Source organism: Lytechinus variegatus, chromosome 2 (genome assembly GCF_018143015.1).
Source record: "Lytechinus variegatus isolate NC3 chromosome 2, Lvar_3.0, whole genome shotgun sequence".
NCBI lineage: Eukaryota > Metazoa > Echinodermata > Echinoidea > Temnopleuroida > Toxopneustidae > Lytechinus > Lytechinus variegatus.
In genome coordinates, this window is record NC_054741.1 from 82,479,420 (window position 1) to 82,495,561 (window position 16,142).

Sequence of the window (16,142 nt, forward strand, 5' to 3'; positions counted from 1 at the left end):
CTCAATTCAGAGGCAGCTCGATCTGTAGGAGAAAGATCTTTTACTACTATTGCTTCTAGTTATTGGCAAATGTATTTTTTTCATTTCTAAGAGCATGGCATGTATCCAGCATCAGATCTTACAAAGAATTTCATGGGCCCAATTGTCTGGGGACAACGATGACTCTATCATGTTTGTGCATGGGCCCATACATTTCTTTGTCATAGTTGATGCTGGATATGTTAGTGAAGAGGGTAAGGAGTAGCTTTTGTATGAAACATATTTTTCATATATTCAGTACATGTTGTTACTAATCTTATACATGAATAATATCAAGTGAGTATACTCTCTCTTTTGGAAAATGTCCCAACCCAGAATGAATTTGAGAGGTAGAAGTGTGTGAATAGGGGTCAATTTTCAATATTATTCTTCCAGCTCTACATGTATTTCTCATTTTTTAAGAAGAGATTTGTTTGCAGATTGAAAGATAATCTAACTATAATTTAAAAAAAAAGTGAAGTAAAATTATTGAGAGCCGGATGTAAACAAGACTATAGTAAAATTTTCAAAAAATCAATTGCATATATATGTTATTAATTAATTATGCAAATTAGCGTATGAAATTTGCCCTGATTTTGGTTCTTACAGTTCAAACAAAAATCTGGAGAAAAAAATTGCTGAAAAATAATTTCCTATTTATCTTGTTTTCTCAATTTCTAATGATGGAATCCCTTGTTTTTTCCAACCTTTGTTTTTCATTGTTTTTTCGATGAATTTCGTCGGGGACCCTTTTGTGATTATAAATAACATAAAATAAATCCATCTAAACCAACAAAAGTGAAAAAAAATAATCATGAATATATAGTTTTGGTTGCCTGCTTGCATTGAGTGTACAGGTAATCAAATTTTTGAGCAATTTTTGGACCGACATGCGCTTACAAAATATTGTGTAATTTTGGAACCGCGTTCTCAAAAGATGCACAAGACTTGAATTGAAAGCAAAAAGTCACCGAGCAGATCAGAGGGAACGGGGCACAATGCAGAATGGGAATTAACTATAATAAAATATGATCTAAATGGGGCAAGATACATTTGAAATTTTCAATCAAAAAGATGCACTTGCATAAGGACACTGAATAAAATTCTAAATAAGGAAAACGGGCATGAAAAGAGCAAAATGGGCACTTATGAGATGCAAAGGGTCATCATACATAAAACGGGTTTTAAGATAAAAAGGGTTCCTGAACAAGTTTGTAACCTAGGTAGACATATCGGAGAGAAAGGGACCGTCTTTTCGGCGCTTCATAAAGTGATGGGTGTGGCATATGGTGCCCAGGATTGCCGGCCCTGAAAACATGCATTATATGGCAATAGGCAGTAAAGATCGAGGCCTAAGCTAGGGGCGGGTTTCTGCACTCATGTGAAAAGTATGCAGTAGGATCTCAATCAGGAAAGCAGATAATGATGATATTGATATGAGAAAGTCTGTATAAAATCGAACTCACGCGCAAGAAACAGAGATATATTCTTCTAAAATGGTCAATTGGAATTTTTGGCTAATCGGCCCCCGGGGCAAGTCCGCCACTCACCACTTGATCACTTTGCTGTGCATGACGGATGTATAGGTTTTGTTGACGATATGTTAACCTGCCCAAGGTAGCAACATACCTTGGCTAGAGGTCATCTGCTCGGAATTCCCGAAAATTAGCAGCGACTCGTCCATTTCGAGGCCATTCAATGTGTTTTTTTTAATCAAATTTCTTTCTTTCTTTTTTTTTACAGACACTCATGAATGCAGTTATAATATTTCATTTTGTTAGAAAGGTGTGATATTTGCATATTGAAATATATATGCCTTTGATACTTCAAAATGTACATTTTGCGAAAAACAAGAGAAAAGAAATTTTCTGCCCGCGGGGGTGGGGGCTAGTTCGCTCCTTTCATTTTGCGACGGGGCAGGTCCGTCCCACCTTTATCTACACAATAAAAAATATGTACATCGACATGACATGCAAGTGTTTCAGAATCATGATAACTTTTCATGGATTATAGAACTATCTAGAAGTCGATTGTTCGAATAGTGAAAAAATTTGGTAAATTTGAACATATCATTTTGTACTGTCTATATGGGCGAATTTGCCCCAGGGTGTGGTTTGCCTTGCAGCGAAAATTTTCTTTACCCATTTTTGCCAAAACTATGCATGTTCTCGCCGAAAATAAAGTAGGTAGAAAGACCCTTTATACATCCTAAAGCACGACCTTCCTGCTAAAGAAATGACGATTCCAGATTAGAGCGTGAAAAATAAAGTGGACTCGCCCCTCTATCTATATTGTTGACTGATTTTGAATTTGTTTATCCATCTGGAAGCTATATGAGGTGATCAAAGTTCTACACAGAATTTAGAAATTTTGACTAGAAAATTATTCAGTGTGCTAATTTATACGAAATTTATTCATAAATCGCGAAAAATGCTTCTTCTATGTGATTTCTTCATCAATTTCAATTCTGTTTCCTAGATTTACATGATCACCAATAAATTAATTCACTACAGTGTCAACTGGGCTGAAAATGAAATTTGAGTTAAATTTCGATGCACGGGTGAGCTCCACTCCATGTGCTACTTTTTATCCTTACCATTTATTACGGCATTCTAACCTTGACCATATAATATCATTATTTATGTATTTTGTATGTATATTACATGTACTTTCAGTGGCGTAACTACGGGGGGGGCATGGGGGGGCACGTGCCCCCCCAATCGGCTGGCCAAAAAAAAAAAAAAACGGGGAAAGGGAGAAAAAGAGGGAAAAGGGAGGAGAAACGTAGTGGGGAAAGAAGAGATTATTGTTCATTATAATGTTATATTATATTATGTTGTATGTTATATTACATAAGAAGCATTTTTTCATTACTTTATGAAACATTATTTGTTTCATTGTTCCTGGTGCTCGCATAGACTGTTTTACGAGATATATAATCCTGTTGTACTAAAACCTCCCGTTTTCAAATCAATATACACAAATCTATTTCCTCGCAATTCGAGTTATTATTGCTTTATGTAGTGACATATTCTTATTTTTCATGACTACTTAAAGTGATTGCCCTATTTTAAGGTCTTAATATAGAACATTTCCTGTCCGTGCTAACGTTCGCATTAGTGAATTGGTGAGATTTCTGCTCTTCATGAACTCCTTAAATCAGTCCTTAAAATTTCAATTTTCCTGATCTGAATATCAAAATTTTCAGCTCGCGTTTCGCGGTCGCATCATTCGGCTAGTGAAATACGTAGGGTCTTAGTGAATTTTTACAAACAAGCCTTAAAATGCCCCTCTTCAGGTCGGAATATCCTAAATTTTCAGCTCGCGCTCCGCACTCGCAGTATTTGATTAGTGAGATGCGTATGATACTCATGATTACAATGATGATTTCAAAAACTACTTCATGTGTTTAGATGTAATTGTAACAAAATCGGCAAGCGCTTGGCACTGGCAATAGATGACTATGGTGAGATAGGTATACTCTTAATGGATTCACAAAAAGCATAGTCCTTAAAATATCCATGTTTGGGGTCAATAAATAAAAAAATTCAGCTCGCGCTTCGCGCTCGCATCATTTGGTTAGTGAAATACATTCGGTCTTATAGGAATACATACAAACAAGCCTTAGAATGCCCCTCTTCAGGTCTAAATTTCCTAAATTTTCATCTCGCGCTTCGCGCTTGCAGTATTTAATTAGTTAAATGCGTATGATAATCATGATTACAGTGACTACAAAAGGTGTTTCATGACTGTGTTTAGATGTAATTCTAACAAAATCAGCAAAGGATGGCACTAGCATTAGATGACTGTGGTGAGATATTTATACTCTTAATGGATTTTGAAATAGTCCTAAAAATTTCTCTAATTAGGTTCAATATATAAAAAAAATTAGCTCGCGCTTCGCGCTCGCATTGTTTGTTTAGCGACACAGTTACATATCATGATTACAAAAAATTGCTTATAATGTCCCTTTTTAGCTCTGAATATCAAAAATTTTCAGCTCGCGCTTCGCGCTCGCATTATTTAATCAGTGAGATACATATCCTGCATGTCCTTAAAATATCTCTGTTAGGTCAGAATACCTGACAACTGAGCGTGCTGGTGCCCCCCCAATGCTGTGACCCACGGTACGCCACTGACTTTGAACCCCCTTTGTATTTGTTGTTTTATGTACGGAAATAAAAACAAACAAATTGTGAAATAGCCAGTAGGCGCTGGCTCATAGTCATTTTCTTCTTTTTTTATATACTAGACAGACATATGAATTCTGTTCAGTGGGCATGTTATTCATAAAGAGTGTTTTTGACATTACAATTTCATTTTTTTTTTGGCGGGGGTATTTGCCAGTTTCAAAAAAATATAGTCACTATCGGATTTTCTTATATTCTATAAGCTTGTTTTGCATGGTTTTTTTTGTTGATCTCCCCTTTTTTGCATTTTTCCGTTTATGATAAAGAAACATAAAACAAATTATGTATATTTGTTAATGATATTTTTGGGGTTTTTTTAAGGGGAAACCGGGAGGGAAACAATTCAAACAAACCCTGCGCTCGATGAGGAAGATGATCGAGGGCAGCTGAGATAGAGAGAGGGCGTGGTCACGAAGACGGGCGCGCTATAATAGAGCTCCACTGAATAGAAGGAGTGAAGATGGGACCGAACGGAGCGCTTTTCCCGGAAACTCTTTTACATTTAGCAAGATCATTAGCCCAAATCCAAGACCTAAGATGGCCAAAGGTAAGATAATATGTTTGCCAAATTTTTTTCTGTATCAAAATATTCGGTTTCTGTTATTCTAGTTTTTAAAATACACCTGTTAAATAGTTAAATTCAGCTAATGTCAGTGAACGTAAATGAGGTCCCATTCGTAAAGATTCATGTTTGTTGAACCAGGGCAGTGATCCAAGAAATTGAAAACCTTGTTTTTTGTCTCACTTAGCCAGGAAGCCTCTAGAGAGTAAAAATCATTTACTAACGTATGCTTATTCTCAACGAAGCCAGGGATTGAATTCATCATTCATCTACACGTACCGCAAAAAAACCCTCAAACTTTCGCCCCCGAGATTTCTTCTTTCCAGTTTCCTTTTAAGATCTAACGTTAGCCCTAATTCATGTACATGGGAATGATTGGATACAACTTCATTTCCGACATTTCTACGATATTGATTTCATTTTTAAACAAGAATTCATTCAAAAAACAAGAAAAAATTGTTCGGGAAAAACTCGCCACCGGGTTTACGTTGCCATCTTGATTTCATTGTCTTCGGCTTGGCGACAGTATGCAAATCACGTTACTGATTTACTTAAATTTATTTACTGATTTTGATTAATTTTCAACATTAGGCCTATGCTTGTTTGATTTTTTTTCTTTTTGTTCAAATCAAGTTTGTTGGGATGGACTAGCCCTTCTTGATAATGAAATGTTTGTTAATGATGTAGGTGCAGCAACTGTTACAGATGTGTCCCCAGATTCCACATATGGGAGGAATATGCAGGATAGACCAGCGCAGACAAGATGCCATGGTAGCACTTGGAATCTTTCTTTTAGAATCAGATCTCAAGGTAAAATCAGATTCAAAATACCAGTAAAGGGAATACTGGAAATCTAGGGTAAACCATGTATTAGTACTTGAATTAGATATCCCTTCTATATATTTACATGTAGGTCTCAAATGACAGGATTATTATGATCATTAATACTTAATTTGTTATGGGATTGAAGACAAGTTCCTTCTTACAGTAGTTAGTATCAAAATGTTTAGTTTGCTTAATTGTTACATTCTTATTATAGATTGCATGGAAAATTGTAAATAAGAAGTTCAAATAGAATGCTGTGTTGAGAGTTGGAATCTCATTTCCCGATTTATATTGCCATCATAATTTATGTAGAATACATAATTTGTCTTTTTTTTCTAGAGGAAGTATCATTTTTAGCACAGAATTCATGAAATGCTTAAATTCACGAATTCTAAATTAGCAAGGTACAATGTTTTTAATTCCTAAGTACCGGTACTAATTTTTTTTTCAATAAAACTATTTAGACAATATGTTCTATGTGTTGCAAAGATTGTATCTTTATGTTCTTTTTATTTTGCAGTTCAAAGATGAGTTGGTACCATATATTATTAATCTTGTGAGATGCCTACCCAATGCACAGTGGATTGAAGAAACAGGATATAGAGTTATTGAAGGTAAAGGTTGTCTTTTCAATACATGCTTTACTATTTCCCTGGGCAAAGTTTCACATAATTTCACCTAATTGTCAAAGCATGTGGAAGTTTGTACTGAAGGAATACAGAGCTTATTCACCAATATGTCAAGGCTATTGTAGAAAAGAATGTTGATTGGGTTTCTGTCTATTGATTTTAACCATTGATAAATATCGGGATCATTGTGAAGATTACAATGAGTGGTCAGTATACTGACCAGGATGTCGGTAATCTCATTTCTCACTATGTGCTGCATCATTGTAGCATCAAGAACCAGTATCTGTTTTGTAACACAATGTAGCACATTCACATTGGCCTAGATCAGTGCATAACAAATTCATTGCATGATATTGATGTGATATTATATTATTAATAGAACAGTGTAGTGAAAAGTACCATTGCATAAAGGTGAATTTCACCATGATGATACTAGGTTATAAAAAAAAAGATCGAAAATGAAAGAAATATATTAGTGAAGGTTTGATGAAAATCAAAGAGATACAGGGTTATGAATTGCTAAAGTTTTTATTTTGTGACATTACAGACAAGTAGCTCCTCCATATGCCATGTGATTGTAAATTCTTCAAAATGTCATTTTAAAAAAAAGATGATAATTGATTTATTTTATAGGGTTGGATACATCATCAAACACATCATCTCATTTCTCCTCCTACAGTACATGTATAAGAAATAGTTTAGTTTACATGTGTATATTCAGTTTTTATTTTAAAATGTACTTTTCAGAGAAATATACAAGTTAGGGGTTTCATGAAGAGTTAAATGCAACTTGAATTCTGAGATGTGAATGGTTATATGACCATGCTCAGGGAGATGTGCACTAGTTAATACCTATTTTTGAAGAAGATTATGCCTCAAATGTAATATTTATGATTTGCCAAAGCATGACTTTGAGTCAACTTTGCTTTAGTTCTAAAAAAAATCCTAATATTTTCACCTAAGGCTATTATCAGATTTGATTGAGTATGACATTCATCAACTTCATTGGTACTTTTCTTATTTTCCTTTATTTTGATAGGAATGTGTTTGATTTTTTAACTATTCCTGAAACAAAGAGGGGGTATGTATGGAAAGCATTGGCTGTGCTTATCTTTGGAATATTACAGTATGAAAATAGGATACTGATTTGTAAATCTACAATGATGACAGTTCAGTGAGATTCATTCTGAAGTATTTTTCTTTTCCTTTTCAGTACTTCCCATGAGTGAGCGCTTTGCTTTCACCATCACAACTCTCCTTTCTGATATAGCGACCAAAGATACACTCTACAGAGATCAGGTAAACTGTGCATTCTCTTCCACCTCCCTTCCTTTTTCCTTTTTATTTTTTATATATATATTTTTTTAAAGTCTTTCCCAGCCCAAAATTAAGATTTGCAATAAATTATAACACTGAAATAGATTTAATGAAATCTGACATCCTTTTCATTAGTATTGAAAGCCTAAAAATTAGACAATGATAAAATTTAGACCTGTTTAATGATGCATGATGTATAAAAGCAAATTCAGCAAATACAGAACAAAGATGAATGAAAGCAGTTTCCCTTTGTTTCAGAATAAAAGGGTGGTGTAGTTTTGATCAAATATGGCCCTCTGAGATTTTATACTACTTACTCTTTTCAGTTTGTAGTGTGTCTTAATTTTTTGGCAAGTTTTATTGATCAACCTATATTGTTTGTTTATCCTATTTCATCCAGATTTTGTCAACATTAGTTGAAGTTCTACAGGCACTATGCAGAATCTGCCAACAGCCATCTGAACATCCTCAAGGTATTAAAGCAACAAATAATACATATGATCACAGCATCAACCACAGACCAGCATCAAACTTAATGCATGGGACTGCAATATTTGTAAACTCTTTTGCGTATTAAAAGTAATCATTATGCTAATTTTGCCATCCAATGGTTACTTCCAGAGATTCCTGGTTCTGAGCATTGTTATTATGGCACTTACCAGTAAGTGGTAAAGAAACTTGATAGTGCTATATATTTCTCTCTTTTTTTGCAACTTGGCACAGGATTGTTTGATAAATGATTTGTTTACTGTTCAACAAATGTATTTCGTCTGGACTAGAATAATGGTATCTGCCTGTAAATGCACATTGAATGTACTCAGTATTGTTAGTATAAATTTGAAAGTATATTACATTTGATTTCATTATCATCAAAAAGCCACTCATGCCCCCTAAAGAAAATGTTTTATCTTTCTATCCTATACGTGAAGAAGGCCTATTATCAATCTTTGTTTCTTTATCTTCCATTGTGTATAGTAACAGTATGCAAGCATATCATGCCTGCCTTTCTGGGGATGTCTCGTGCCATCGGACGAAGCAGCCAGGAGCCTTCCTGCTCTCTCCTCTGTCAGATGTATCCTGCATCCAAGCTCACTACTTCTCAAACCCCTCCTTCTTCATCTGGTTTGGACGCAGTCTCTCAACCAAGGCACCATGAATCACCCATGTACAGTTCCTTCCGACTCATCGTCTCACCAGTCATCAAGCAGAAACTCCGGCAGGCCAATGGAACCCGGCAGGATGCATCTCATCCCGGAATAGACTCCAAGGAGGAGAGGGTAGCAGAAGAACCTCACCATCTCCTGACGGTAGTGGGATCAAGTTTTGGTATCAGTACAGAGACGTGTGAGAGTGGAAGCTCTGAAGCTCTTGTTGGGTCCCTAGATCTTTCTACTCAACAGCTACAGATTATCTTAAATGTGGTAAGAATTGGTTTGGGAAACAATAATATTGATACTTTGTATGTTATTTGAATGTGCAAGAGCCGTGGTGTAGTGGTTCTGACTCTCGCCTTGTAAACAGAGGGTTGTGTGTTCAAATCCCACCGCGGCCTAGCGTACTTTGGCAATGCGTTAATCCACACTTTGCCACTCTCGACCCAGGTACTAAATGGGTTCCCGGTAGTATGCGAAAGATATTGTATGTTTGATTTTGCCAGCACCATAATGAGGCTGCAGTGAATGCAAGGAATGCTGGCCAGGGAGTGGAAATTGTGCACTTTTTGTGCTTGATTGAAATGAATCCAATGACCGGGGTAATAATATGCTGTAACGCACTTTGGGCAATTCTGGGAAAAGCACTTTATAAAAATTAGCTATTATTATTACCCCCCCCCCTTCACAGAGGTGCAAGGTACAATTATTTTTACAAACATACACACTGTATATTGAATAAACTCATAGTATGATGAACATGTTTAAGCGTCTATCTCTCTTTAGCAGCCACATGCCCTGTAGTGGCCTCTAAACATGATTCTCATGAAGACGTATAGTCAGTGTAGAAAAAATGATAGCCATTTGTATAATTATAAAGGCTTCATTTTGTCTTTCACCCAGGTGGTAAGTTTTTTGTCAATGCCTGGGGAAAATATGATTCTAAACATATTTCTGTTTGATAAATAAATCATTTTGTTTCTGTTCAATGAAATTATTTAAGTCACAGCAATCTCTTTCATATACATTTGTATTTCATTTCCATTTCTGGATTTGTTTCTGTTAAATGATCATCAATGTATAGCACATTCAGTACCACACTGAATTATTATCTGCAGATTTGACATCTGTTTCTGTTTGTGGTAACTCCCATAGGAACTCGACAGGACAGCATTTAGCTGGTAAACGCCAAGCTGGTATTTAACCAATTACCTTGGAAACATTTTACGTCTAGGTTAATCAGTCATAGTGGCTGACGTAATAGACGACAGATATCACTCTTGGGCCTCTTTATCAAAGTGGAGACAATGGCAGAGTTGGGATTCACACTCACAACCTTATGAGTCCAATGCTCTAACCACTGGACCACACGACCCGTACCAATTTGTTGCATTGTTTTTATATATTTTTAGTGTCAAAAGATGATCAGTAGAAGTCTGTTACAGAGCCTTGATGGGATGGCTCATCAGTATGCACTTCAACCAGGATCAAAGAAGACTCTTCCATATAAATCATATAGTGAAGTTATCAATGTTGTTCTTGTCTCATTACTCAGACATCTCCTTCAACAACATAAAGGTAACAATCTCATCTCTAGTGAGAAAGATGTCATTATTATAAATCACAACGTTTACCTTCACAGTATTTTGTACGGGGTTTATATATGAAAATAAAAAATACTGCTGTTCATATGAAAAATACCTTTTTCTAAAATGATATTCATGTCTATAGCAGGAAACTTGGAAATACTGCTTTTTCACCCAATGCAATGTTTTCTTTCCTTAAAGTAAAGACATTTTTTTGCTTCCCGAATTGAACTTATAGAATTGAATGTTTTCAGAGAAGGTCAATACCCGTTTGCATACATTTTTGTACAAAGACCTATTTTGTTTTATGTGTTTGAAATGGGATGTCTTTTTTTCTTATGATTTTGTTTGAAAGGCATGTCAGTTAATTGCTTTTCAAATGAAATGCTTTACCTTTGAAAATGTTTTTGTCAGTCAGTCCTACAGAACATGTATCTTATTTCCATTCAACAAGCTTTCAATTACCCTTGTATTCCTTCTAAAATGATTTAATTTACTTCGTTTGTTTTGTTGTGTTGAATACTTGATTAACTAATTCCTAATATTTCTTTAAAATTTCAGGATTACCAGATAGCTTCCAAGTAGAGGTCCATGCATTCGTCCGAGAACTCTTCCTCTCCGGTCAGACTGAGCTTCAGGAACTGAGTGTGGAGAGTGCTACTAAGGGTCCATGCAGGTTCAATTCTAGAGAGTTGGCACTCAGGGCTAATGCCACATGTGTAGACCTCCTTGTGTGGGCAGCTAATGATGAAACAGGTTTTTCCTCATTCTGTTATCATTTTGAAACGTGAAGAGTGCTAGTTATGCTTAACTTATATTTTTTGTTAGCATAGAGATAAATTGTAATGATTCCTGCCAAACGTCTTTGCTTCGATACCTCAGATTTCACTTCAGGACACCCTCCACATAACTTTAGGCCAACTTCATATGATATGTATAGCTGAACTCTATTTGTGAAATGTTTCTGATGTGATTTATCATAGCCAAGCTCTGTTTTATACTTTATACACTAAATTGTTGTTTTGTCTACAATACTTTTTTATTTGCTCTCATTCTCACATATTCTACATGGGATGTGAATGGGATAGTCATTCAGCTCATTTTTTAAAATTAAATTACCATTCATTGAATTGATTGTGGATATTATTAAGTACAAAATATAAACAAATTGCATGTAATATTATTCAGCTGATTGTACATTATCCACTCTTGATAGATATATGTGATTATATTATTTGCATGCTAAATAAATATAAAATTTTGTCATATACACTAATCAGTATGATGTCATCAAGAATGCCTCTTCCTCCTGTTTTCATATCTTATTTCTACCAGGAGCTGATAGTCTTATTGGAAGGCTGACTGAGAAATTACATTCTAGTGCTGGCAGCAAACAACTCATAGCTGATATGCCTCTACTTCTATGCTCTCTTCAGGTGTGACATCAATTCACTTTGAATATTTGAATGATGATTACTGTATCTTCTTTTAAAGATATTGATGTGCGTGTGAAAATTGTAAATCTCATTGCCAAACAGCTGGTATTTTCACACTCATTGATTAACTCCTTATAGTGACAATTCAAATGCAAGATTTTGGCATTGTTTAATGTGAATTAATGGCTAAGAGAAGTTTTTGGAAATATCCACAATGTAATCTCCCATAAGTTTCTTCTTTTAAACACCCTATATACAGAACCTTTCTGAAAGGATTTGTGTTTGTTTTCTAGTTCATGTACAGAAACATTATTCTACAGTATATTAATTTTTCATGCATTTGATTTAATGTCTGTCACAAGTAGATGAATTACTACTGTACATGTTCAATTTTCCAGGGTTTGGGCACTTTGGCAGAGAAGTTTCCAGCGGTTGCTCATGCCACCATCAGCTCGCTGAGAGACTTCCTAATGGGGCCATCTCGTATCATAGTTAAACTCCATAAACATCATGAAGCTGAGAGTAGTAAGAGTGCTGGACCAACCATCAGGGTTATAGAGTCCAGCCTTCAGAGGACGGGGGTTGGAAAGGATGGACGCGGTACCGGTAGTGGTCCGAGTAGTAGTGGCGGTAGTGGTGGTGGAAGTAGGACAAGTGGGGAAGGATCACATCCGTATGAAAAACTAAGGAATGCAGCAATGTCTAACTTGTGCAGGTATGTGTTAGTTAACCTTGCAGTCATTTAGAGTCTATTTTTCCTCAGAATTAACTTTTGAAAAATAGTGCTTTACATGTATATGAAGAATTAATAATTTATCCTGAACCATGTATATCAGATGCACATCATATGTACATGTATTTAGTTGATGCAGGAATAATTGAATTTGAATACCATATTCTTCTCACCTTTTGCAATCATACCAGAAGAAATGAAATATGTATGAATCAAGTATGAATTATGACATGAACAGTGTCAGAAATACAGAAAGCACAGTTGAAGGAAGTAGTATTACCAAAGAGTTCTCTATCTAATTTTCAATTTTTGACCAAATAAAAGAAAATGCGTTGTTGGTTTCTGTGTAGTCAGAAGATCAAGGCTTGCTTACCAATTATGTCTCTTTGAATATTAGTAGTTAATGAAATTTTCTTCCAAATAGAAAACAAGTAGGAAATTGCTATGATGGATTCCTTAATTGCTTTATACCTTTTTATTTTCAATCAGATCACTTCGTTCAGGACTTATTGAAGACCCTAATTGCATCCAAGCTTTCCTTGCCTCTGTATCAAACGCCCTCTACATTGCTGAAGCTAGTGATCGTGACTCCACCCTCATATCCTCCAACGCCATCTTAGCAATGGGTCATGTGGCTGTTCTTCTAAGTGAAACAACCCGTACCATTGAGAGTGTACAGCAGATCTTCCAGCAACGGTTCTGCACACCCCCTTCATCCCTAGATGTGCTCATTGTTGATATGCTTGGCTGCCTGGTTCTTGCTGGAAATGTAAGCAGGAGATTTTCTGAAATAAAGCATGATCATTTTGAAATATTTTTCTTTCACATGATCACATTTCCGTTAGTGTTTATATGTCTTGATCACTTATTTGATTTTATATACTTTTAGTGATATTTATGGTTAAGTGTAAATTTTTATCCTGATTATTGAATTGTGTTAGAGTAAGTATTTGATTAATTTTATTTGTTTGTGTTATTTCAAATTCTCTGTGTACTTTTGTGAATGCCATATTCCATCTGTTTCTTTCATAGGCTGCTGTCACCCAAGAGGTAATGAATATGTTTATTCAGATCAGTGTTGAAGCAGGTTCATCTGATTATGCACCAAACAGCTCACAAGCTTCACAGCGGTTCAGGTAAGATAGGGACTACTAAACACATTGTTTTATTCTATGTTCAAATGATAACCTTTCTTACAAGATCATTTACTATGTCCATCTTAAATGCTTTGCTAAGCAAGATACTAGTAATCATTGGAGAGAATTAATTACAGTACTTTATTTTCATTTTTATAGTGCTTTCATGCATTATCAATTCTCATAAAATAACAACTCTACATGAATTACAAGTATGTTCATACATGTACATACAAAATATGGATGCATGACTCTTAATGAGATTATTAACAAGGAATCAAACCGCGATGTGGGGTAGCCAGCATTCATGTAAATCCAAGGCATTTGATAGGCTAGTCTTATAAAACCCTAAAAGAAGAAGATTTGTAATAGAGAGAGAGAGAGGGGGGGGGGAGAGGAGAGGAAATAGACTTGGGCTTACATCTTTCATTTTTCATCCTGGTATCTTTCTCTGTAGGCATTGTTCTATGGCTATTATCAATGCCCTAGCAAACATAGCAGCATTCATTGATGGAGAGAATGAACAGCAGGAACTATTAGTTCGTCTACTTGAATTATTTGTTCAGCTTGGATTGGAGGGCAAGCGGGCAAGTGAGAGGGCTCCCACTGCTATCAAGGCATCTAGCAGTGCTGGCAACTTGGGCATCCTTATTCCTGTCCTAGCTACTGTAAGTTAACCAAGAATTTCTTTGTTTATCCACTTTGTTTGCCTGTCTTTGATGTCATCAGGATTTTTTTAATCAGGATTTACCTTAGGCATGATAATGAGGAATGTGTTTGTAAATGCATGAAAACAAAAGGTTTCAAATGGGTTTTCTTGAACTCTCTGGTACATAATAAGATGGGAGAAGGCAAGGGAACATGGTATATTTTAATGTAATCCAACAAGTAAAGTTGGAAATATTTCCATTCATGCTATTGTAACTTCCTTTGTAATATTGTGTTATGACATTGAAGTATGAGTGATGATCAGACATTGGTCCTTAAAACAGTAATCATCCTTAATAATAATATACGATTGTGAAGCCTGCAGTGATTGCTGAATTAGTTGGGACAGAAAAAATTGCAACTGATTACCAGCAGCTGTTGACAACAAAGAAGAATGGAGAGGGGAAAGGAGGAGGAAGGAAACAAATGATTCCTTATTCTCTGCTACAATTTATGATACTAAAAGAAAAATAGATGGTTATGTTATTTGTATTATGTAGGATGAAATGTTTGGTATAGTGTCTTTAGTACCGTTTCTTTGTGTCTTTTAGTTGATCAAGAGATTACCACCAATCCAGGATCCCAAACCTCGTCTTCACAAGTTCTTCCGTGATTTCTGGCTTTACTGTGTGGTCATGGGGTTTGCAGTAGAGGATTCTGGTAAGTAGACTCTTGATCCATACCTCCATTCATCATACCCATCCTTTTGATTTCTCCTTGCTTCCCAGCTTTCCCTGCTTCTTTTTTCTCATCAATTGTAGACATGTCAACATTCTATGCTCTATCTTGAACCTACATTGTTTATGTTGATTGTTCACCCTTTGGATGGACATCCATATATCACATAGCTGATTAGATACTCACTCTCTAACTACATGTAACTATACTCTATTTGTATGTATGTTTATTTGGCAACCACACTGTGAACATTTATATATAATAACCATAACTGATCTCTTTCTTAATATGTTACCACTAAGATTAGGGTTAATATTATAAATACTACTACAATTGTCGCATTCATACTGCTTCTCACTCTCCTGCTGTGACTGCACTGATATTACTACCTCTCTTATTGCTGCTCCTTACTACTCTACTCTATAGCCATCATTTGTATTTTCAAAAAGTGGTTTCTACCTTTCAGCTTTCAACCTAATGCTATGAACCAGAGAATACTCCAAGAATATCCTCTATCTCAATATTTTGGCAGCTAGATGTAATCTTGATTCTCCCGAATATAAGTCTGCTCCCTTCAATCACTAATACTTACAATTAGTCTTGGAAAAAGTAATGGGGACTTCAGGTGTCCTGTTTAATGTTGTGGCACTGACTTATGTCAAAGTGCCTTGGTAGTGCTTCCACTGCTTCTAGCAACTGCTACCATAGCTTAAGTGTTTTTTTTCTGCTTGTATCGCTAATTCTGCTACTGCTTTGCTAATTCTGCCACCATTTTTTCTGCCAGGGGTACAACTTCTACTGCTGTGAGTTCTATTGCCAAATGTCACAGCTAGTGCTACTTAAACTTTACATCCTTTCTCCTGATGTCATAAACAACGTTTGCTTGTTCAATGTTTCCAGTGATGAATTTTTACTGCTATTACATTTTATTACTATCCTGTCTTTCATCTGCCATCCTACCTTTTTACATAAAAATACCAATATTGCATGTGTCTAGATGTGTGTCTCTCCTATCCTACTTATCCCATGATTTTTATGTGTTACCTGGAATTCACAATTCAAAGCCATGTGCAGTAGTATTGCATTGCATTATCTAGTATTAAATTCAAGAGCTCAATATGATTGATGAATGAACAATTAACTTTGATTCTGAAATGGCAAAATATATAACCA

At 35.6% G+C, this 16,142-nt stretch overlaps 1 protein-coding gene across 1 annotated transcript in view; it reads left to right on the forward strand.

Moving 5' to 3' along the window:
* The first annotated feature begins 4,641 nt into the window (after positions 1-4,641).
* The window catches only part of LOC121409272 (phosphatidylinositol 4-kinase alpha-like), a 35,705-nt gene continuing 24,204 nt past the window's right edge, over positions 4,642-16,142 (forward strand). Inside the window, exons 1-14 of the mRNA XM_041601162.1 lie at positions 4,642-4,755; positions 5,458-5,580; positions 6,116-6,209; positions 7,438-7,523; positions 7,942-8,014; positions 8,517-8,962; positions 10,105-10,270; positions 10,840-11,034; positions 11,614-11,714; positions 12,113-12,429; positions 12,937-13,216; positions 13,480-13,583; positions 14,041-14,251; positions 14,843-14,951. Coding sequence (XP_041457096.1) covers positions 4,669-4,755; positions 5,458-5,580; positions 6,116-6,209; positions 7,438-7,523; positions 7,942-8,014; positions 8,517-8,962; positions 10,105-10,270; positions 10,840-11,034; positions 11,614-11,714; positions 12,113-12,429; positions 12,937-13,216; positions 13,480-13,583; positions 14,041-14,251; positions 14,843-14,951 — 2,392 coding nt within the window. The 5' untranslated portion in view covers positions 4,642-4,668. The remainder of the gene's footprint in view (positions 4,756-5,457; positions 5,581-6,115; positions 6,210-7,437; positions 7,524-7,941; positions 8,015-8,516; positions 8,963-10,104; positions 10,271-10,839; positions 11,035-11,613; positions 11,715-12,112; positions 12,430-12,936; positions 13,217-13,479; positions 13,584-14,040; positions 14,252-14,842; positions 14,952-16,142) is intronic.